The 21,016-nt window shown below is 39.4% G+C and overlaps 3 protein-coding genes and 1 pseudogene across 5 annotated transcripts; 2 read left to right on the forward strand and 2 right to left on the reverse strand.

Moving 5' to 3' along the window:
• The first annotated feature begins 57 nt into the window (after nucleotides 1-57).
• Nucleotides 58-5,861, forward strand: LOC148325730 (acyl-CoA-binding domain-containing protein 5-B-like). 3 transcript variants are annotated; one of them, XM_088311092.1, is made up of 14 exons: nucleotides 58-201; nucleotides 378-483; nucleotides 774-897; nucleotides 1,118-1,190; nucleotides 1,871-2,015; nucleotides 2,184-2,216; nucleotides 2,523-2,690; nucleotides 2,774-2,989; nucleotides 3,521-3,618; nucleotides 4,098-4,251; nucleotides 4,342-4,523; nucleotides 4,954-5,031; nucleotides 5,132-5,247; nucleotides 5,316-5,861. In XM_088311092.1, the coding sequence occupies exons 2-14, from the start codon at nucleotides 405-407 to the stop codon at nucleotides 5,329-5,331; spliced, it is 1,482 nt and encodes a 493-aa protein (XP_088167218.1). In that variant the 5' UTR covers nucleotides 58-201; nucleotides 378-404; the 3' UTR covers nucleotides 5,332-5,861. The 3 variants fall into 3 exon arrangements, with proteins under 3 accessions (XP_088167218.1, XP_088167219.1, XP_088167220.1); XM_088311093.1 differs by having other exon boundaries at nucleotides 4,981-5,031; XM_088311094.1 differs by lacking the exon at nucleotides 58-201 and having other exon boundaries at nucleotides 418-542.
• A 274-nt stretch (nucleotides 5,862-6,135) lies between these two features.
• On the reverse strand, nucleotides 6,136-7,731 carry LOC148325731 (centromere protein L pseudogene; annotated as a pseudogene).
• LOC148325732 (ATP-dependent zinc metalloprotease YME1L1-like) lies at nucleotides 7,662-15,589 on the forward strand. The gene is made up of 18 exons (XM_088311091.1): nucleotides 7,662-7,826; nucleotides 9,383-9,514; nucleotides 9,583-9,763; nucleotides 10,046-10,138; nucleotides 10,322-10,431; nucleotides 10,970-11,120; nucleotides 11,454-11,537; nucleotides 11,688-11,861; nucleotides 11,978-12,130; nucleotides 12,237-12,369; nucleotides 13,336-13,398; nucleotides 13,487-13,599; nucleotides 13,684-13,839; nucleotides 13,987-14,138; nucleotides 14,215-14,341; nucleotides 14,439-14,512; nucleotides 14,610-14,696; nucleotides 14,787-15,589. The coding sequence occupies exons 1-18, from the start codon at nucleotides 7,794-7,796 to the stop codon at nucleotides 14,928-14,930; spliced, it is 2,160 nt and encodes a 719-aa protein (XP_088167217.1). The 5' UTR covers nucleotides 7,662-7,793; the 3' UTR covers nucleotides 14,931-15,589.
• A 730-nt stretch (nucleotides 15,590-16,319) lies between these two features.
• Nucleotides 16,320-20,146, reverse strand: ptchd3b (patched domain containing 3b). The gene is made up of 4 exons (XM_088311250.1): nucleotides 19,427-20,146; nucleotides 19,120-19,241; nucleotides 18,840-18,985; nucleotides 16,320-17,842 (listed from the first exon to the last, which is right to left on the reverse strand). The coding sequence occupies exons 1-4, from the start codon at nucleotides 20,144-20,146 to the stop codon at nucleotides 16,320-16,322; spliced, it is 2,511 nt and encodes an 836-aa protein (XP_088167376.1).
• Nucleotides 20,147-21,016: the final 870 nt, after the last annotated feature.

Raw genomic sequence — 21,016 nt, forward strand, 5'->3', positions numbered from 1 at the left:
TTACTGCGGTTTAAATCCCCCTTTCCCAAAGCATTGTGGGAATGGAGGAATCCCCCCCCCCACGCTCATCTGATTTTAATAACTACATTTCCCAAAATGATTATGCTGCGCATCTCCTGCTAATTTGGATCCTCTGAGTCGAGATACATTTTTAACATTCTGCACTTGACAGATTTTCATTGTGAAGGCGTACTTTTTACGGTGAGTTATAAACAGGGCTCCTCCATTTCTAACTTGCTTATTAGTTATCGTTAATTTGACAAAACGGGGATGTATGGGATAGAATCATATTTAGGATTGTATTTATTAACAAATGAAACGCTCCGTTATTTGCCTTGGAGTTCGATTTTGACATTTTCTCCATCATGTATTGAAAGGTGAGGACTCTCGCGTGGACGGTCACCATGGCGCACGAAGACCAACACACCCTGCAGGCAAAATTTGCTGCTGCGGTTAAAGTGATCTGGAGCTTGCCGAAAGAAGGTTGACTAGTCTGTACATCATGGGAAGGAATTAACACTATAGTGTTTCGTTGTTTTTAAGTGAGCACGTTTTTACAACACAGAATGACATGCTGTAGTTGTTCTTGGGTAAACAAACACTGTAGTTTAAGATGACCTACATGCAGAGTTTAAGGCTCACCTTCTGTTCATCAAGCTGATTAACTGACCGGTCAACTAGTCTAATAACACCTCCAGAAGCTCACATGTATTGCAATAGACATTGAAACGAACCCATGTTCACAATGTTCATGTTACACTTATCTCCCGCAGGTCCTTTCCAGCTGTCAGATGACATGATGCTGATGTTTTATAGTTACTACAAGCAAGCCACTATGGGGCCCTGCACCTTTACCAGACCAACTGGTTTCTGGGAGTCACATGAAAAAAACAAATGGTAAGCACTTTTGAAATTGCTGCTTCAATTTACACCCATGCAACAGTGAACATGTTATATATATCAGAATCAGAAATCCCTTTATTGTCATTGTACTCAAGTGTGCATATACAGTGCTATGTTATCATCCCGACTTTGCATAAATGTTCCCTCAAAATGTAATTTGTTTTGCCTTCATCCACTGTATGGCCTCCACTCTACCACCTCTTTTTTTTGACAGGGATGCATGGAGCTCTTTAGGAAACATGACGAAGGAAGAAGCTATGAAGAATTATGTTGAAAACATCCAGCTGGTAAACCTTTTGTTCTTTTCGTGTTAATAAATTGGTATGGAATCAGTAAGAACATTAATAAAAGTTCACCAATGCCTTAAATCACAGGAGTTAAACTGGCGGCCCTGGAGCCAGATCCAACCCACCACATCATTAAATGTGGCCCGCTAAAAACAAATTATGTGTGTCAACTTCATGTTTTTATTTCCAGATCCTCTTTTAGAATAAAATGAATAATTAAAAATGAATACTTAATTAGCTTCTGAGTTGGAAACTATCTATCCGTCAATTTGTGACAAAAATTAGTTTGAAAACCCTGCCTAAAATCGTCAAATACATGTTTAAGTGTGTCCTAATTTAAATGACAGTTTATAAACGTAGCAGTCAGTTTCTAACAAAAGCTTGTGTCATGCGCAACTTTTATCAACAAAAACTGAATGCAGATTGCGTTACATGTACATATTATGTAATAATGTTATATGTTAGTTGAGTATATATTTGTTTTTCATTGTCTGTAATCAGAAACAAAAATCATGCTTCATTGATTTGCGTGGGCTGAATTCTGTTTATAATTTCTTACTGCGAGCTTACTGAAAAAAGGTGGTGGTGGTCTGATACATTTATTAAGCACTGCGTATTATTCATACACTATATATAATGTTTTTTTCCTTACTAAAATTATTCCAATTGTACTATGCCAGATTTTGGAGACTATGCCAGTCTCAAATGAGGTTTCTGACTTGGTGCAGCAGCTTGGCAACTTCTACTTGGAAGAAGAGGAGAACGGCAGTGAAGACAATGAGGTGGAGAGCAGACCTTTCACAAGGCCTTTTGCAAATCAAACAGGTATAAATTAAGATAGTCTGGCAAGCCACACCCACTAAGATTCCATGCTAATTAAGCAGGAGCCAGACAGATGCAAATATTTCTTTGAAGTGTCTTAACGTCACATAACTTGCAATTAGTCTTATGACTTATTTTATTTTATTGTTTTTCTTTCTTATTTTTTTGTAGAGCTGCTCAGTCCAACGAAACCCACAATGGAAGGCAAGTACTTTAAGTGTCACGCAAATGTCTTTGTCCAGCAAATAATCAGATGGCCCTCAAAGTCAAAAGTCACATGTGATTTGTGTGGCACTCATTGGACTTTGTTTATTTTTTGTTTTGTTCAAATATATTGTTGGGAGAGTTAGTAGAACAAAGGTGTCTCCCACAAACTCCGTATTTTGTCTGACATTTACACCTATATTTTTTTCCAACCAATTTTTGAAGTCTGCAAATACATGCATAGTTCATTGATGCGTCTTCTAATTTGATGTAGATTTAATTACAAGTTTTCCTGTCTCTTTACAGGCTATGGAGATCTATGGGATGATATACAAAACTTTCAAGAAGAAGAAAATGTCATGAATTTTAATGGAGCGGAGGGAGTAGAACACAAGGAAAGTCGTGAATGTCTGAGAAAAGATGAAATAAGTGAAGAAGACAATACAGATGATGAAGACAAGACAGATGGAAAAGGTATTACAAGATTTGTATCTTAAAAATGATACGCCTCCATATTTTCAGATGATTTCTAGCTTTGCTTTCCACTCTTGTCACAGAGTGGAGCCCTGAGCCTAGACTGCACACGCCACAGGACACGAGATGGTGGTGTTCCACCAGCGGGTCCAGCAGCAGCGCGGAACCAAGCATGTCCTCGTTGACCAACGGGACCCACAGCTCCCTCAATAGTGAGATGGAGGAGGAAGAGCTGACCTACTCTAAAGAGCACAGCAGATGCAGCCCCATCGACATGGACTTTAATGGACACTTGATCGGTAACAATTTGCATTTAAAATACGACTACAGACATACTTGTATAAAAGTTCATCATATTAGGATACATTTTATAGACAAATATATAGTGATTTATAAGTCGTGCAGCCCTGAACATACTTTTGATGGCTGATGGTTGGTTACCCGTGAAGTGACAGTTACTAAATATCCCAAATTTTGTCACACATATCATGTTAATATTAATAATTCTCAGGATTGACTGAGAGGTATTAAAATAACAATTATGTTAATTATTGTTGTTCTATTCAGCAGTGTACAATTGCTGTAACTAAATAAGGTAATCGAAATACTTGAACAATATATCTCAGTATGTTGTAGTACATTACTAAACTACTTTAAGCTACAATCAAATTAAATGGAAAAGCAAATCCCTTTGTACAAGTTGACATGTTTTGTATGGAGTGTTGTAATAATTAGTTTGTTCATCTTAATCTGTTGTCTTACAGTTTCCGATTTATTATTGTTCATCAGTCTGACCAGAAGCACTACTGTGTTATATATTTCTGTTTTAGATCACATTCAGAATGATGCTGTTAAGAAGAACTACAACTTGGCTGACTCTGACAATGAGGAATTCTGTGATTCAATGGATGATCCAGCCATGGAAAAGGTTTGTTCCACATTGAAGGGTTTCATTCCACAATGTGGAAGATTTGTTCTTTTTTTTTTTTGTTCTGAAAATGAGTTGAGAAAGTTCCCTGCAGCTGTGAAACAGTTTGTTCACAGCTGCAACTGCACAGCTGCAATTGTAACCCCTAAATGAACGTTAAATTCACTTCTGTGTGTCTAAATGAAGTAAAACGTCCACCGTATGAATAGTTAAAATCATATCATCATTTTTTTATTCCTTGACTTTTAACACAGCTGCACTTGTTTTCATGTCGTATTTGTTTGGATTATTTTAACGTTGTTATTGTTTTACTCTAGTGAGAATAAGCCGTGCATGTAGATGTAGTGTGTGCTTCTATATTGGGTTAAGTGCAATTTGTATTTATGTGCAGCACTTCATTTCAACTGCATTTTGTTTCTTTAAGTGCTCTATAAATAAAATTGAGAAGAGTTGACATGATGTCATGTTTCTCCAACAAGATCCTGTCTACATCGCAAATACGATCCGGTGGATCATCATCATCGGCTTTGGGGAAGGAGCAAGATCTTTGGTTTGAGAGCTCCTCCGCCCTTAAAGCAGATTGTTCACTCCGAGTCAATTCTAACCATAAAGAGCCTCACAAATGTGTTCGAGGTAAATACAATATATTTCAATGGCCTACTTAAAGGGTGCCATATCTTGCTCACAGTAGCTTCAGCTCTCACTTTCTGATTTATCTTTCAGAATCTCCGTCACCAAAGGCTGCTTGCAGCTCTCAACTGTGGTTGCATGACGGTGTGTCACAGCACACACGCCACTGCGCTGCTACTTGGGAGAACGTCAATGAGCAAATAGTGACAGCTCTTATGAGATTGCAGGACGACATGACAGATGTGCTGCATCGGCTGCACACTTTGGAGGGGCAGGTAAAGCTCTGGCTCTTTCCAAAACAGATAGATTATTCCGCTCTACAAAGTAAATAGCAAACCATTCGTACTATTGCCTTGTTATAAGTGTGAACCTTGTTAACTCGATGTGGTTTAGTTTATTCAACTAAATGTATCTTCTTTGTTTTCACAGTATTTGAAGTTAACTGTAAATGGTGTCACCAGTCAACATATTGACAAAAACCCAAAAAAATGATGAGTATTGAAAATATATTTTTTAAAAACATGAAAATTGAGCATCACTCTCGGAGAAGTTATTCCGAATATAGTGTGGTTGTTATTTGCAGTGGGGTGGAAGTGAACATGTTGTATCACTTGCACAGTGCCAATCAAAACTGAGTTTTTCTCTGTTGTCTCATTACACGTGTGTGTGTCCAATTGGTGTTGATATATATATTTTTTTTACCAGTACCTTTGTGTGTTTTACCATTTCAAGCCAAGATCATCATTATCAAGGTGTGCAGATGCTCTACCTGTAGCTCAAAAGGTATTAACACACTGTCAAAGCGTTTGAATAAAAAAAAATGGACAGTTCTTGTTATCACTGTGACTATTTAATAGTATATTTTGTTTCTGTTTCGCTGCAGTTTTTGACACCATCTTGGTGGCCGTTTAACCATTCTCCAATTACCATGGTGATGACAGCACTTTGGCCTGTAATTGCATATGGTCTTGTCCATTTTTATTCACAGCGAAAGAGACAGTAAGCAAGAAACTGATTTTAATGCAGTATGTCTTGGTCTTTTCTAAAAGTGTGTTTTTGTGTTCCAGGAAAATCATTTCTTAAAAATCATGACCCTTGCGTGAAATAGCTGCACTCTTGTTAGTCTGACAGATGAAGCATCATGGAGGAACTTTGATTTGAAAGTTTTGTGAGAGCTTGACAATTGGCCACTCAATTTCAGCGCAATAGTAAATGTCATTGTAGAACAGAGAAACTGAGAAAAACCTATAACTTGTTTTACACTGTCCCAAAGGATTTTTTCACTTATCTATTTCTTTTTTGTTTATTCAGATCTTTAGAGAACACATTTGTGAACTACTTGATGTAAATTAGATTGTATAATCGTTATGCGCGATGGAAGAAAGTAAAGACAATCTACATTTAGTAATTTAATTCTTACTGCCTTATCAATTGCAGAGTAGTAAACAAATCAACAAGTATAGATGCCCCATTGTTTTCTGGTTATGATTCATGTTTCCACGTGGGTACTATAACATTTGGAATTTGAAGGGCTGTGGTCGCCAGTGAGAGTTTGTCAGGGCTGTGGCTGTTGTATAAAATTGTAAATATTACAATAATAAAATGAAACTGTTTAAAAACGTGTACTTTTTTGAACGATTATAAAACATCCACGTGATGCACAATTAGTTAAAGCTAAGATTAGAGTCTCTCCTGTGTAAGAAAGAACAGGTGGATTTGAATCTTCACTCAGGCCTGTGGCCTTTGAGTATGGAGTTTGAATGTTCTCACTATATTTGCATGTACTTTCTCTGATACGCTCACAAAAAGTGTTTTTTTTTTTTTTAACAGATCAATGTTTGTTTATTGTTAGTTTGGTTGTTGAGAGGGTAACACAACAGGCAGAGATCAAATCAGCCATTTAATCACATGACAACTGAGTAAGTAGCAAGAGGAAGGGAACGGAGATGAGGGAGGCAATTCTAAATTTTTCAGAAAATGTTTGACAAAATAATAAACTATTGTACAACTACCACACAATTAGTACACTAATTTAAAAATGCAGTCAGCCCATACTCAACAGGAAACAGTAGTGAATGTAATTATTCACTGACATCAAATGCAGAAAACTAAAGAGAATTTTCTATATGACATAGAAAAAGAATCATATAGAACGTTTTAGGACAAGCGACATATGAAGGTTGGGTGGCTGGAGACCACGCTCCGTGGCAATAATGCATGCTAAGTGTCAATTCAACAGAAGAAGATGTGGGCGCAGTGTTCAATTGTGTTTCCAGCGCACTCCTCAAAATGCCCCCCATTTCTTAAATGGGCATTTTGAGGAGGGCACACTCAGTTAGCAGCGTCAGCATGGTCTTTAGGCATTTTCTGTTGGCAATCTTGATACTGCCGCTACTGTCGGCTGTGCCCAGCGCTGTTGACACATGGCTCAGGCTCCCAGCTGACAGATCTACCATGAAAAATCGATAAAAGTGGCACATGAGCCCTTTCATGAGGTTTATTGAATCCTCTCTATTAATCGCGTTGCTTGGCTGATCCCCTTTCACACTGCACCATAGCTCCCAAGCGTCAAGAGGATTTACAGCATAGGTGACCTGAAGTAATGGCTTCAGCGGAAAAGTCCAAATCATATTGAGTTGCTTGATATTGGACTCCGTGTGGCAGTTGGTCCATAATGCCACCAACCACTGCAAGCAAGTTTGGTTGATCTCCAACAAACCAAAGCAGCAGTCAAAGTTCTTCTGGAACCAGGATTTGACCAAAGCAGTGAGTGCCTCCGGCCCGCAGCTGCCAAACAGTGGTAGAGAAATGAATTCTTTTGGTAGTGAGTTAATGTAGTCAGGGCTGCCATTGACGCATGAAAGCCAACCTTTCCATAATGTCTTGTCCTTATCGTGCCCAGCAAACAAAGACTTCAAGTCGATCTGTATTAAGACGGTCTCAGCATCATCATCCGTCTCAGCCAGGCCATGAACAACAGAGAAGGAGACCCTGAAGCTTAGTGTACCTCCCTCCACGCCTGCCAGACCTTGGCGCTTCTCCGCAGTTAGAAATGCAGACAGTTGCCCGGAGTAGCTCTTCAGCTGGCTGTAGCGGAATTGGTAGAGCGGCGTGACATAGGAAAGCTGCCATTGTGTTTTCATCATTGAGGCCAAATGTTGGGGGTCCACTTTATCAAGGCTATTGTTGGATGTTGTTGCTCTCCTCTTGGTGTTGAGTCGCACCGACGGCAGTGCCCTCGTCAAGCAGAGACGTGAAGCTGCCGCCATGCTAGGGTAGGACTGTCGGAAGCTCCTAACATTACTCATTTTCTGGCCAACACTGTTGGGGGTTCTTGCCACACTTTTTTGAGCTTCGGGTAACATCTTTGTCGCAGTAATCGAAATCCTCACAAAAAGTGGGTCGCTTATCCGGGATACAAAACAATGACGTCACATCCGCATCTCCGTGCTAACTGTAGCGCTTGCAAAAGTTAAAGTGACAGCCACGGACAAATACGTGTGAAGACTCCATTTTTATGGTTTCACGCTCGCTGTTGGCTTAAAATGCTTTCTTTGTCAACGGCTGTTCAACCACAGGTGAGAACACGTTGGAGTTTTGTCACGCGAATATTAGCACCGTGTTTATTTATTTCTAACCCTTACAAGTTGTACCTGTTAGCTAGCTAGCCTTAACTATAGCTTTCTATATTTGTACTACGCAGCAGCATTTTGTATCGATTTTTTTTTGTTTATTTATTTTTTATTTACATTATAAGAATGTTCCTCCCGAGATGCGCTAATTTTTCTGGAGTCTGTGATTATTGTGCGGTCTACTGAAGGGATCCAGATGATGGTCTCCTGTACGCTAAACGTGAGCAACCACATTCGAACACTTTGCAAAGATTTTTGAGTATTCATCGATATCATCGGTATGAAGGGGATCGTCCATGTACTTGTACGCTCTTTGTCCTCGCTGTATACAATTGTTACAGTGCACTACTGGAAGGACAAAGGCGCACTTAACTCATCCACTGGCGTCACAGGTATAATGAATTTACATTTTGGCTTCTATATCCGTCAATGGCAGTGAATGAGTTTAAGCAAAGATGCCTTACTCGTAATATTTTTGACGCAACTGTATATTTGTTTATGTACACTTAAAGTTACATGACAACAAAATTATATTTTTTCCCACAGCAAAGCCAATGTCACCGAAAAGAGCTATAATAAACGATCCAAACGGTGTTTAAATGTGGTCAATATGTTAAAAATTAAGGACGTTATAACATTTTTAAGGCCTTCATAAAGAGGGCAAAAATGTCGTCTTGTTTCTAATTCAAAACAATGGAAAGACTGCTGGGATAGGCTCCGGCACATCCGCGACCCTTGTGAGGTTGAGCGGCTTGGATAATGGATGGATAGAATGGCCTTTGGTGGCCGACTGGATTGCACGATGGCCTCACAGTGCAGAGGTTGTGGGTTTGATTCCAGCTCCGGTCTTCCTGTTTGGAGTTTGCATGTGCTACCAGTGCCTGCGTGGGGGCACTCCGGTTTCCTCCCACATTCCAAAAACATGGCAGGTTGATTGGACACTCTAAATAAATGAGTCTGAGCGCGGCTGGTCGTTCGTCTTCGTGTAACCTGCGAATGGTAGGCAACCAGTTCAGAGTGTACCCCGCCTACTGCCCGAAGACAGCTGGGATAGGCTCCAGCACCCCGCGACTCTAGTGAGAAAAAGATAATGGATCCATGGATGGATGTCCCTTTTTTCTCATGGCCTGTCCCGTCTACGTCTGCTCCGTTACCTTTTTATCCTCTACCATCCCACTCCCGTGATAAAAGTTAAAGTTGACTCCCATCTCAAAGCAATCCCACCCGGGAATCCCGAAAAAATGTCAATCTCTCGTGTGGACCAAATAATAAAGATGATACACAACAAGAAAATGTTTGATTTCACAAGCCGAGTAATTGTCGATATACTGAATGAATTAATTAAAATCAGGTAGATTTTGCTGCCTCATTCATATTCCACAAATGCAACACAAAGTATTGTGAGTACAGGGACCACATTGAACATTTTGGAAAGAAAATATTTCCCTGACTTCCCCTTTAATGGTCAAATGTTAAACTTTCTTGTTTTCTTCAAATGGCAGGTGACTGTTCCTCTGAGTCACCTCCTCAATGTTCTCCACACTCTGAAGACCTCAGTAGGCAGCAGCAGCTCCTTCAGCAAATCAAGACTATCCAATGAGCATGCCTGTCAGGCAGAACTACATTACCCTGAGGTATGTGTTCTGATTATGTTGTTGTACTTTTGGCCGTCTGACAATTCTCATGAAAGTTATGTGTACAGCCTCTGTGGAACCTACGGGACCTTGGCCTGTCTGACCTGGGAACCCGGCAGCTGAATGAGTTGGCAATTAGTGTGTTACCGCGTTTGAATTTAGAGGAAGCACCAGCCCCTGTCGTGGGTAGTCGGACAATCTGGCGAACATCCCACCTTTCCACGCACTCTTTCTTTGTAAACAAGCATGGTGAGTTTTGGTAGTCTTTGCTCTGACTTGACCTATCACAGTTCATATTGTTCCTCTTAAGAATTGTGTAATTATATTTGTATCTCCCAAATATGCAGAATTAAACTATATTGTAGTGGAATGGTTAAAGAAGAGCTAAAAATACTTAAAATATCTGTTTTGCAAGATGTCATCCAATATACATGGAGATTCGAATTTTACCACCATTTCCATAAGTTAAGGTCACAGAAAAAAGGTCAAGTAAAATGAATGTTACTAATTCCCACCTGTCCTCCTTACTAGGGTTTTCTCGTCTTCGAATGTCCACTCCATTCTATTCCAGGCAGAGACCTTCTCCTCTTCAGTCAGTCTGCACAGAGTTGCAAAACTGTTCAGGTGACACCCACTGGATCACATGCCTTAACATTCACTCCCAGCCCTGGTAAAATAATGGACCTTTCACTTCTATAGCAGTCAATAGCATTGAATGAGTTAAGAAGTTGCTGCTAAACACCACAGAGTGATCTGTTAACCAAATTGAAAAAATAATGTAAAATGATGTATTTTTTATTTTCAAAGTGTGGATCCAGCACAGAGGCTTTAAAACATTACGGCGCAAAACTAAAAGACTGCAGGCCACTTTTGAACGCCCAGTGGAATCTGAAGCCTTCCCTCCATCTTTCATGAAGGTAAAATGCTACTTTCGTCTCTTTTTATGAACGCTAGACTTTTACGTTTCAGCACTGAAATTTTCTCATTCATATAGAATAAGTGGATCTTACAATGGATGGATATCACAATTGATCTTATTTATCTAATTTATATATTTAACTGAATTATTTTTGTATTGCACTGGAGAGGGGAGCTCTCTAATCTCGTTGCACACTTGAGTACAATGACAATAAAGGGATTTCTGATTCTGATTCTGATTCTGACAGTGATGCAATTATTTTTTGTACGTTAGAAGCATTTCAAACTTGTGTACCTTCCATTTTGAACTATGAGATTGAAATTCAGGTTTAAATTATTCTCTAACACAGCAGTCCTTTCCTTACATTCTTGGAAAGATTTTCTGTCAAGCCTGTTGAAAATTCAAAATAATATATACTAATATATATATATATATATATATATATACACACTAAAATAAAAATACTGAGTAAAATGAACTTGGCGCCAGTAAATGTGAATTAGTATCATATTGTTGTAAATATCAAATTCTCATAGGGTTTCCTGACACGAGACAAAGGGATCGATTTGGAAAGTCTTGACAGCCTAACAAAGAGTGGGAACATACCCGATGGACAGCAGGATGCTTTTAAGAGAGGCTTTGCTGAGGGTTTCCTGAAAGCCCAAACGCTGACGCAACGCACGCAAGGCAAGTTAGGACTGATGAATTATATTTTCTTTTGTGAGTAGAATAGTCGCTTTCATGAAGGAATTGGCATGGACTGGGCCTCTCTTCTCCCACCCATGTAGTGTTGAATGTGAGTATATTAGTTTGACTTGTGGTATTAATCACACCAAACGTTTGGTCGGACATCACCATGGATCGAATGATCTGTTTGCATGAAGCTTCCTTGTTATGTGAAGACATACGCATGTTTCATTTTCTTTGATCCTACGTGGCGGGCACAGGAAAATAATTGCCTGTGCAAGTGTTGCAGAAGCTCTGCAGAGACTTGATGTCTTTGTGCATTCACCTATTTAGACTCCCTGCGAAGGAATCGGCTCATCTTGCTGGTGTTGCTTCTTGTTGGGCTATATGGCATCTCAAAGATCCCCTTCATATCAGGTAAAATGTACCTCTCGTTTTTAAACTTAAATCATTTGTAATCCAATGCCACTGTTAACTACAGTCATTTTTGTGGAGCATATTAACCCTAATTGAAAGAGAAATATTACTTGTTGTGCAGTGTGATTTCGAACTTACCATTTTTCACAGTGCGGTTCCGAACTACAACAGGCCTGGACTCCTCAGTGGATCCTGTCCAGATGAAAAATGTGACATTTGAGCATGTCAAAGGCGTTGATGAAGCAAAAAATGAGCTGCAGGAAGTTGTAGAGTTTCTGAAGAACCCCCATAAATTCACAAACCTGGGGGGAAAACTGCCAAAAGGTCAAACAAAATTGATTGTCCTACATAATAATGTCACAAATCATTGAATCGGGTGCTTATGGATCATTTATTTATTTACGTTAAAATTTTTCTTCATCTTCCACGTAACTCTTTAGGTGTTCTTCTGGTGGGCCCACCAGGGACCGGAAAAACTTTACTGGCCAGAGCGGTGGCAGGAGAAGCAGATGTCCCATTTTACTATGCCTCTGGGTCAGAATTTGATGAGATGTTTGTTGGAGTTGGAGCCAGTCGAATCAGGAATCTTTTCAGTATGTCTTTTATCAGTATTTGTCAAGTAACTTCCACTTTTAGTTGCTTGGAAAATTTGTATTCATTCACATTAAATGATTGACTGTTCTTGCCGGTCTTGTCCAGGGGAGGCTAAAGCCAACGCTCCCTGCGTTATCTTTATTGACGAACTGGATAGTGTGGGTGGAAAAAGGATTGAGTCTCCCATGCATCCTTATTCCAGACAAACCATCAATCAACTGCTTGCCGAGATGGATGGGTAATTGCTTGAATGATTATGTATTGATTTTAATGGAAGTTACATTTTTCAATCATATAGTTGCATGTGTGTTATTTTTACAAATCATTGTCTCGTCTTAAGTGTTGAAAATGGCTTACTGTCTTTGATGCTGCAATGTTAATGATTAAACAAACATGCAATTTTTCGGGTCTCTTGAAAAATTGTGATTTTCGAGGTGCAAGGATTTCGTCTGACGGGAGCAATACTGTGGAATTAAGCAGGGGTCGGTAAGCAGCTTGACCATTTCAGCAACCACTAATGGCGTCCGTCACCGATTAATGAGCTCTTCTTTTCTTTTTTGAGGGGACTTGTAAGCGGCACACAGAATGATGAGCTGCTTGGAGGGTTGAATTCCCTCCAAATAACTTCTACTACTGAGCAAGCGGTTATACATGGACAAGCAGGGAGTGGTGGGGATGGCGGGAAGTTACATGATAGGAACAGTTAGTTACATGGGTGTCTTTGTATTTTGCTAAAAAAACAAAAAAAAACAAGTACATGTGTAAATGCCAGCATGCACCCAAGGACACCAGTGATGAGACACTATTATGACTTGCGAAGAATTAAAAAGGAAGAATGTTAACATTTATTTATCATGGTGCCTGTCTCATAATGTACTTAATATCTTATGTTTTGTTTGAAACTAAACCAGATTGTGTTCTGTGAGGAAGAAAACACTGTTTTTATTTACCCAAATATTTTTTAAAAAGGACATTTTAGCGCTATGATTTCAGCACAGTGAAACTGTGATATTTTTGCTAAGTTATCGTACCATCGGAATCTACTATCAGCCCATGCCTATTGTGGAATATTGTCTAGATTTTTTTTCACAGGAATAAATAGCCAAAGATAAAAATGCAAAAGAACTTTAAAATCACGTGTTCACCACGACGGTGACCTGATTCAATGGACAGTTTCATTGAATGTTTTGTTCTTATGCTGAAGGTTCAAACCAAACGAAGGAGTCATCATAATTGGCGCCACCAATTTCCCAGAGGCTTTAGATAAGTATGTTTATATTCAGTACATACACAACAAATGTGCCAACTGTCCCGCAGAAAGAAACCATAAGTAACATGTTGATATTCTCCTTTAGCGCCCTCATCCGCCCAGGGCGATTTGACATGCAGGTGACCGTCCCCAAACCAGATGTGAAAGGACGAACCGAGATTCTCAATTGGTACCTCAGAAAGATTAAAGTGGATCCAGGTATGGCATAAACATCAGCAAATCTTTGTAGCACTGTACATGGGTGCTATCATTGTTCGATTCGCCAATATAATTCTCTTGCAGCCATTGAGGCAAAGATTATTGCACGGGGCACCGTGGGATTCTCTGGCGCTGACTTGGAAAATCTGGTAAACCAGGCTGCCTTGAAGGCAGCAGTCGATGGTAAAGACATGGTCACCATGAAGGAGCTGGAGTTTGCCAAGGACAAAATTCTCATGGGTGAGTCCAGTTATCAGGGTTGACAGCAAGATATCATAATAAATAAATAAATAAAATTACAAAATATCTGAGACGGCGTGCCCCATTTTCGACCCGTGGCACAATACGGTTATTTTTCTTTCTTTCCTTACCTTTGCATCCTTAAAGGCCCCGAGAGAAGGAGTGCTGAAATCGACAAGAAGAACAAGATCATCACAGCATTCCATGAATCCGGCCATGCTATTGTGGCTTATTACACCAAAGACGCCATGCCCATCAACAAAGCCACTATCATGCCAAGGGGCCCCAGTCTGGGACATGTAAGTAAACTTGTATCCTTCAAAACACATGCTATCAAAAAAAAATGAAGTCTTTGCCTCACCATCATCTTTGTAGGTTTCAATGCTGCCAGAGAATGATCGCTGGAGTGAGACACGCTCTCAATTGCTTGCTCAGATGGATGTCAGCATGGGAGGGCGAGTCGCTGAGGAGATCATATTTGGTCATGAGTACATCACAACAGGTTTGATATGAAAATATCAAATTAATGCAAGAATCACAAAAATGAAGAATTTGTGATCAAGAAAGTTCTGTCTCATTTGGTGTCTTTCCTTTGCTAGGAGCATCAAGTGACTTTGATAGTGCCACCAAGATTGCTAGGATGATGGTGACAAGATTTGGAATGTGCGAAAAGGTGAGCTGATATGAAAGAAACACCCAAAAGCTACGGCTGTTTTACTTATTCATGATGCGTGTTCATGTGTTTATATTTCTTCTCATCTGTAACACAGTTAGGTGTGATGACCTACAAAAACATGGCAGAACAAAGTCCAGCGACTCAAGCTGCTGTGGAGCATGAAGTCAGACTGTTACTGGGGGTCAGTAGTATTGTTTAAAGACAGCTGACTGAAACAGGATCAGAATGTCTTTCCGCCTTTTCTAAATTGACGTGGCCTTCTTCTGACCAGGAGTCTTACGAACGAGCCAAAGCCCTCCTGAAGTCTCATGCCAAAGAGCACAAGAACCTTGCTGATGCGCTGCTCTTGTATGAGACGCTGGATGCCAAAGAGATCCAGCTTGTCTTGGAGGGAAAGACCCTGGAGACCAGATGAAAACAGCCAGGCAAACACAACGAAGCAGGGCTGGTTTGGGATTTTTTTAAGGACTCAGGGCTTGTGGAAAAGAGCTATGAATCTGTATTAGAAAAACTTAGTGCTTATATGCTCATTTACTTAAAGGTGTAAGTGTGCTAAAGTTTAAACTTGTGCATGAACATAATGAATTCTATCTGCTGGATGTGCTTAAGCCTCCAAAATACATTGAGTCATCATGCTGGCAGAATAGTAAACACGTTGTGAATATTTCCCGGGACACTCACTTGGTACATGAATGTAAATACTCATCAGAATCATAAAAAGCTGCCAGCTGTAAATGACTGGTTGAGAATTATTTAAGTTTAAATAAGCTGCATGCGCATTTCACATAAGCAATGGGAGCCAATTATCCAATTCTTCCCTCATAGTGTATATCCGTTATCTACACGTTTGTGTATGTCGTCTGTTGCTCCATGTCTGATTGGCAAAACGTCTACCACTCAACTACTGTTTCTGTTAAATTTGTCAATAAGGTGGCCTTTAGGGAGTATACTGTATGTAAGGTTTATCTTTTATGAAATAATTGTTTGTCTTGACACTTTTAAGATGAAACATACCTGTACATTTTGGGTGTCCAGATGTGACATAAAATGCTACTGAGTGGTGAGAAAAAGCAACTGTGTGAGAGTGTATGTTGTGCACTACACTTGTTATGAGGGTCGTCAGTACTGGTACTTGGAAAAAAGTACCCTTTTTTGCCGACAAAACTATCATAGACCTAATAACTCCAATCCTGCTTGGTAAAAGATTTTTTTTGTTTGTTTTTTAAATAGTAACCAATTTTATCTATCTGTCTGTCTGTTTTAGAACGGGTCAAAGTTAAAGCATTAACTATGGAGATTAATTAAAATTTTTATAAACGCATTAAAAATAATTAACTCAGTTAACTCAGTTGTATTTACTTCCTGTAGCAGTTTACCTCTGCTCACTGTGCAGTCAAACTTTGAGGGGAGTTACTGTCGTAAAGACGGACTTTTAGATAGTTTTACTTTAAAAATTTGCTCGACGGTTCATTGGAGGAATCCAAGATAATTTGCACCCTTTGCAAAGCCAAATTCAAATACCATATTAGTTGTACATCTTTGTTGTATCGTTCAACTGTTTTCCTGTATTTTATAGTAAAAGGATCATATTCAAAGACCAAAGAAAGCTTTTAGAACACTCCGAGTAGAAATATACTTGTAGATTTTTTTCCATATTGATTCTAAGATTTTACTCAAGTAAATATCGATTCCAAGCTTCATAAAAAATCTTAATTGAAAAACATGATTAATCGTGTTCAATTATGTAAATGTTTGAGATTAATTATTTTTAAAAATTTAATCGCTCGACAGCACATACATTCTTTCACATACACCAATTCCTCCCGTTCCAGAATATTGTTAGAAACACAGGAATAAACATCAAACCATGAAGCACACCAAATGTAATCACAAGGAACACAATCTTAAAGAATGTTCTAAATAGATAACTACCAGATAAGGACAGCACCACCACTCCTAAAATAGTCGACAAAGCTCCTTGCATGATTGGATAACCTAAATGGGCCAAAGCATCCATGGCTTTCTCATTGACATCGCACTTGGGGCTTGAGACAAATGCATAAGAAATATGTGCAGAGAAATCCACAGAGAAACCAATGCACATGACCAGGTTGATCAGAGAAATGGAGTCGAGATTTACCCCCCACAGAGACATGAAGCCGGTCACACCAACGATGACGGAGCAGATTGCGAACGCCACCCATGCAGAACAAAATGGACTGGGGATCAGGAGGATTGAGATGAGCAACATCGCCAACACAGCTACCAGGATGGTTTGAATGGTGTTGTCGAAAATAACAGCATATTGGTCAAAGTAAATGAAAGCAGGGTGGTACACGAGAAGCCTAACGGGGCATTCTTCTGCAGTTTTCTTGAGTCCTGTCATCATTTCATATGTTGCATTTTTGTTAAGCGTCTGAATGAAAAACCGTGATGCCTGAATGTTTTTGTCTGAAGTCCAGTTAATATCCAGACTAAATTCATTCTTCAATTGTAAATAAACAGATAGGCTGGATTGAAAAGCCTCTTGAGATCCCATGCTAAGATTATTTGCATTTGCATACTGCACGAAAGACCAAAACCAACCAGAAGTACCGTTTACATAGTCCAGGTTTTCAAAATTGGAAATGCATCCCATGAAACGCTTACATTCTTCTGCATTCCAGTATGGGAATGGTTGCTTCACTGCCACCATCACAGTGTAGCTGTATTCAGAAAAATACTGTGCCTGTTTGTCGTAATAGTTACGGATGTAAGAGTCATCCAGAGCCAGATTCTTGATGTCCAGTCCTTCCTTTAAGATGCAGCAACCATAGACGCTAACAGCAAGATAAACAGCATAGATGACAAGTAGACATACTTTAATGTATTTGTGGGTCAAAAGCGGCCCATAGAAACGCTCAAATATTACACTCATGAACTCAGGCTCCTCTTTCTGCGTGAGTCCATCATAGCTCCCTCCAACGCAACACAAACGGGAGCATTTTGATGGTGCGGATGATGAGTCCTCTGAGATTGCGGCGCAGGTCAACCAGTGTTTGTTCCCCGCTTCCCGGTATCCATTAAGAGCCATGCAAGCCCCGAGGAATGTAAGGTTGTAGAGGTAGCCGAAACAAATTGAAATCGCAGCATAGAGGCAGAAGGAACGGACCGAGCCAAAGGGCGAGTTATAGCCCAGGAAGAGAGCCAGAGCGTCGGTCAGGGTGGTGATGGTGATGGAGATGGCAGAGTCCCTGTAGGTGTCAGCCAGCCGATTGGGAACGCTGTCCATGACACGGGTCCTCTGCCAGCAGGAGATCATGATGAACATATCATCAAGTCCAACACCTAGAAGACATGGAATTCAGGACCTTTTTAGTTTTCAATCCAGAAATTGTAATTGTAAATAGTGTAGTGTTGTTTATTATACAGGTTTAAACTTTTACAGGAAATTGAATCGTATTCGGTACCCGAGTGGGTATCGAATGGCTCAGTGAGTCCGTCTCACTGCTCAGTTATCACTTGTTTCCCCCTTAGGTATTTCTTTACATGATTGCGCTCACTTATTGTTTAAGCTTCTGGAGTCAAAACAAAGACATACTATCTTCTTTATTTCAAGGACTTATTTTTTATTTATTTTTTTTAACCGATTATACACGGTAGTGTCCTGAGAAAAACATGTATGTCCAATTTTGACTTTTTTTTCCCTGAAAGGGATGCCTTTGAAACAGAAACCCCATTCATGTAAAACTACAAAAAATAAGAAAAGGAATTGATATAAGTGTTTTTTACAGGACAGCGATAATATATTAGTCAAGATTATATTATATATTTATTTCTATATTTCTGAGCAGTTTTAGACAAGTACAGCATGTTTATCGCAAACCATCTTACCGTCGTATTTCTTAACCAGAATACTCGGTGAGAGGGTAATAATCAAATATTCACACTGCAGAGACTTACGATATTTCACATCATGACATGACAGCATATTAATAACCAGCCATTCATCAATTTCATGAATTCACATTCACAACAAAAGTGTAAACAACATGCCTATTTTACTGTGAAATGTATATACATGTTTCTGAGACTGATAAAAGCCTGGATGCAATTGTAAAAATAAAGTTCCGATATTTTTGTTGTTGTTGTTTTTGCTCATTGTCTGTCATAAGTGGCCGGGAAATAACGTGGCTTAAAATGTTCCCGACTATTTTATGAGGCCATTTTGAACTATCTGACAAACCAGCACATACTGTATCAAATCAAATAAAAATGTTGCAAAGCCAAAATGCACATTGTATGTTCATGCTAAGTACTAAATTCCGCAATCAAGTGTACTTACCTAATATCATAAAAGGAACAGAGGCAACTGTAATGACAAAAGGTTGTCCCAGCAGCAGCAGCACACCAAAACCACTTAGGACTGCAAGACCTGGGGTGAGCACGCCGCAGATGGCCACCCATACCTTCGTACGGACATTGTCCAACCTAATGAAATCAAAAATATACATTTTTAAGAAGCTTTAATGTACAACGTTTGCTTATTGTGTCAATTGAAAAGCCCCAAGTTTCCACAACTAGATACAGTATGTTTCCTAAATCTTATTTGGTGTTTTACTCACCTGCAGCATGATAGGACAGAAAATGTGTTGGCAATGGCGTAGGTGATGGAGAATAAACTGATCACAGATGATGAAGATTTCTCAAATTCCCACTGCATCGACATTGAGGTGGAGTATGTTAGCTATCGAGGAAAGACATATGGAGTGAGTACATTAAGCAGGTTCTGCTCTGTAGAAAAAGTCCAACATGTACATGTATACACACACCCCCACTTGCACAAACCAATGAAATCAAACTCCAAAATTCCACTTTTACAAAGAAAATAAGGCCTCGTTTTGAAATTTATTTTGGGCCTTTGCAACATACCGAGAGGTGATCAGATGATTCATTAGAGAGTAAATTGATGAAACTTTGCAACCACAGGAAGTTTTTTCTTTCGTCATCCTCTTGTAGATAATAGTGGAGCTGAAGCGCTTTTGCGTTTTCAACCAGTGACCTCTGCATTTTCAATTGCACGCCACCTAAACTTGGATGCAAGGGAATATCCCTCAAACCAGCGTGATACCAAGGATATGTCAGGTTGACTTTGTCGATGTTCGAAGCGTTGTAGCTGATGATATCGAGAATGGTGTTCGAGTAACAGGATCCCATCACTTTAGCACAAATGTCCATGTAGTCAAATGAATGGTTGTCATAGTGCACAGCAATTCTTCTTATTCTGAAGTCCAGGTCCAAGATGTCATGAAGAGCCTCCACTGTCAGAATATTCTTGTCACTCGTTACGATAACGGATGCATGCTGGCCATTTGTGCTGAGTCTTAAAGGTGAAAACATGGAATCATTTCCTGGAAATGTCTCCTGGATGTATTTCCTGTCCGCTTTGGCTTGACCGTCATCAGGAGTGAACTGCTCCTCAATGTTGTTGGACAGCCTCTCCTCGAGAAAATAAAACCCACTCCCCAAACCTGCTGAGACAAAAAGTGGGGCAATGAGGAACCACCAAGGATACGATCCAATAAAAGCTCCCATTTTCCCAAAACGTGAGCGTAAAGGTGTCTCGATGCAGTTTGTGTGGCATCCGGCCATGGCTGCTGACTTGGGTTCAAGCTTACAATGAGACTACTACTTCTACCTTTCCTGTGAGATTTCTAACTGACAGTAGAGTGTTGTGCGAACTCACTACCAGTTGTATTTATGGTGCATCGGACTCTTTTTAGGTGCTTTGTCCTGTGATGTTTCCTTGATAACAGTGTTGAACTCCTTTGAAATCAATAATAGTGGGAAAAGGTTGGAGGGCAGTTCAGTCAATGAGGCTATTGAGGAGTAATTGTAGGTGTAGTATGGCTCAGTAAGTCTCCTCAATGCTTGCTACTGTCACTGGATTGGCCCTGAGGTCTTTTCTTTTCAATGCTTGATGTTAAGGTTTCTTTAGTCATGCAAGAACTCAGGAGGGAAACAATGACTCAAAGTGTGGCAGATGTATCACTAGTGGTGCATGGGCTCGACCTACTGGTATGGGGAAGAAAAAAAGATTACTGACTTAAATACAAATCAAGTTTACTACGTTTAAAAACATGCAATACAATCAAACATTTGAGAATGAAGAACATTGCTTGTGGCCATGCATATACTATATCCCATTTAAACTTTTGCAATGCTGTATATTTTTGAATTTTTAAATATATAGTATTTTTCTGAAGCATAGTTCACATGTATTTAATTTTTAATTGCAGGGATATACGTTTGCATTTATGAATAGTTTAAAATGTATTTAATGACAATTTTTGTACTATGATAGCAGTGTAAATGTGTAAACTATGCACTGTGTTAGAGTGGCTAATAGTAAATATATCTTTTTAATTATATATATATATATATATATATATATATATATATATATATATATGTGTGTGTTCTATGTATTTAAATTAAATTGGATACACATACACATGCCAT

The sequence above is a fragment of the Idiotropiscis lumnitzeri genome, chromosome 12, assembly GCF_059441095.1.
Source record: "Idiotropiscis lumnitzeri isolate Australia: NSW breed Sydney's pygmy pipehorse chromosome 12, RoL_Ilum_1.0, whole genome shotgun sequence".
In the NCBI taxonomy this organism is placed as follows: Eukaryota; Metazoa; Chordata; class Actinopteri; order Syngnathiformes; family Syngnathidae; genus Idiotropiscis; species Idiotropiscis lumnitzeri.

Bases quoted from the DNA above. Each gene is read 5' to 3' on its own strand.
- LOC148325732 (XM_088311091.1), top strand. From the start codon at position 7,794: ATGCTTTCTTTGTCAACGGCTGTTCAACCACAG. The intron at 12,131-12,236 runs GTATGTCTTTTA...GGTCTTGTCCAG, and splicing joins TCGAATCAGGAATCTTTTCA to GGGAGGCTAAAGCCAACGCT. The intron at 13,399-13,486 runs GTATGTTTATAT...ATTCTCCTTTAG, and splicing joins TTCCCAGAGGCTTTAGATAA to CGCCCTCATCCGCCCAGGGC.
- ptchd3b (XM_088311250.1), bottom strand. From the start codon at position 20,146: ATGGCCGGATGCCACACAAACTGCATCGAGACACCTTTACGCTCACGT. The intron at 18,986-19,119 runs GTGAGTAAAACA...TGATTTCATTAG, and splicing joins TCTGTCCTATCATGCTGCAG to GTTGGACAATGTCCGTACGA. The intron at 17,843-18,839 runs GTAAGTACACTT...CATGTCTTCTAG, and splicing joins TGTTCCTTTTATGATATTAG to GTGTTGGACTTGATGATATG.
- LOC148325730 (XM_088311092.1), top strand. From the start codon at position 405: ATGGCGCACGAAGACCAACACACCCTGCAGGCAAAATTTGCTGCTGCG. The intron at 484-773 runs GTTGACTAGTCT...TATCTCCCGCAG, and splicing joins CTGGAGCTTGCCGAAAGAAG to GTCCTTTCCAGCTGTCAGAT. The intron at 2,016-2,183 runs GTATAAATTAAG...ATTTTTTTGTAG, and splicing joins GCCTTTTGCAAATCAAACAG to AGCTGCTCAGTCCAACGAAA.